This window comes from Merops nubicus, unplaced genomic scaffold (genome assembly GCF_000691845.1).
Source record: "Merops nubicus isolate BGI_N331 unplaced genomic scaffold, ASM69184v1 Scaffold17962, whole genome shotgun sequence".
In the NCBI taxonomy this organism is placed as follows: domain Eukaryota; kingdom Metazoa; phylum Chordata; class Aves; order Coraciiformes; family Meropidae; genus Merops; species Merops nubicus.
The window spans coordinates 1-1,812 of NW_008593026.1; the positions used below are offsets into that span (position 1 = coordinate 1).

Genomic DNA, 1,812 nt, shown 5'->3' on the forward strand with positions numbered 1-1,812 from the left:
GCCTTCGCCAGGGTGAACGCCGTGACACCGGGGTCACCCGCCAGCACCTCGGTGAGCTGGGGCTCACAGCTCCTGGGGAGGCTTCCTCTGCCTCAGGGAGACAACAGCAGATGGCTTTCTCTGGCTCTTGTTAATAAGTGGGAATAACGGGGGGGAGGGGGTGTGATTTGGGTGTGTCCCACTCACCCTTTTGTCACACTGGGATGTCCTGTCACTGTAGGGAAGGACGTGGGCACTCTCAGCTGTGTTGTTGCACCAGCTGGGTCACACCAGGCCTCACTGGCCATTCCAGCCTCAGTGTTTCTCTTGCCATAAGAGGACAGCAGAATGAGCACTGACCTCTGCTGAGGGCGTGGGGAGGGTGTGACGTGGTGAGCAGAGTGGTGCCCTGGCACACCTCTCGCCGTGCAGCTGGGTGGAGGGGGATGTCTCTGTGGTATTGCCTGTCTCTGGAGGAGGTAGATGCTCCTGTCTCTTCTGTCTCTGTCCAGGGCCTTCAGGTCGATGACGAGATCGTGGAGTTTGGTTCTGTCAACGTAAACAACTTCCAGAACCTGCAGAACATTGCCACAGTGGTGCAGCACAGCGAGGGGGTGAGCTCATTGCTGTGTGTCTGCATTCTCCTGCCTCTCTGTCAGCCACAGCTTCTCCTCTGCAGCCTGGGTCTCTGAGGTCATCACTTCCACCTCAAGAGATGGGATCAGATTCAGTCTGTGCTGTTGTAGCCTTGCTCTCTCACAGCACTGAGCTGTCCTGCTGGACAGAGGAGAGCTAAGAGGTGTGTGCTCTTTGCTGTGAGCATCATATTGCCTGTCCCCTGGGGACTCCCTGCAGCAGCAGGCTGTTGCTATGCCACCCTCAGGGACTGGCCAAAGCAGCTGCCACAGCTATCAAGAGCTTTATGGTGGAAGGCAGAGATCTCCTGGAGATGCCTCCACACCAAACTCTTCTTTCAGATCTAGCCACAGGGATGGGAGTGGGTGCTGCTGAAGGGCAGCTTCCCTGGGCCTAATGTTCTTGTGTTGTTTCAGCAGAGGAACAGAGAGTTGACTTGGTGATGGGAAGTTGCCAGTTGTTCTGTTTTCCCTTTTTCCTCCCTTTCAGAGACCCCTGAGTGTGACTGTGATCCGTGGAGGCAAAAAGGTGCATCTGGGGCTGACTCCGAAGCGCTGGGCCGGGAAGGGCCTCCTGGGGTGAGCTGCTCCTGGGCTTCCTGGCACAGAGGGGCTTTTGGGCAGTGGGGAGCACGTTCCCTCAGCAGGGCCAGCTCTGTGCTCTGCTCTGTGTGTTGCTGCCTGCTCTGCTGGACTCCACGGGCAGGTGCCAGCTGAGAGCTGGGGGCTGACAGCACGTGTGGGGAGGCATCAAACGTGAGCGCAGGGAGGAAGGTCTCGGTGGCTGGTGTGTTCTGTGGAGGAGGGTTGTGGGTGTGCTTTGTGCCATGTCAGATCTTCTGTGCCTCTTTGAGAACTGAGACTTCAATATTTCCTTCCACCCTCTTCTTTTCCAGCTGCAATATCCTTCCCTTGCAGAGATGACCATTGCTTGGAAAACAATAAAGCTGAAGTTTGTGCCTGCTTTCTGGACTCTGATCTGGTTTGAAAACTTCCCTACGTGTTTTTGCTGAGACAGATGTTTCAGAGGCTGTCACCTCTGGGTGCCAGATGTGCAGAGTCTGAAGAGGTTCTGATGGAGCATGGCCTGACTGCAATTCAGAATTGCAGTGGTTCATCAGGAGCAGCTTGTGGCTTCTCTTCCACTTGTATTGGTTTGGAATAAGGCTATAGAGACACCCCACCTTCACTTGATACA

At 55.5% G+C, this 1,812-nt stretch overlaps 1 protein-coding gene across 1 annotated transcript; it reads left to right on the forward strand.

Moving 5' to 3' along the window:
• Positions 1-3: 3 nt before the first annotated feature.
• Positions 4-1,538, forward strand: PSMD9 (proteasome (prosome, macropain) 26S subunit, non-ATPase, 9; the record flags this gene model as incomplete). Its single annotated transcript, XM_008935353.1, has 4 exons — positions 4-51; positions 492-593; positions 1,105-1,193; positions 1,511-1,538. Coding segments are annotated over 4 exons (267 nt in total), but the record flags the coding sequence as incomplete, so codon positions are not given.
• Between the last annotated feature and the right edge of the window lie 274 nt (positions 1,539-1,812).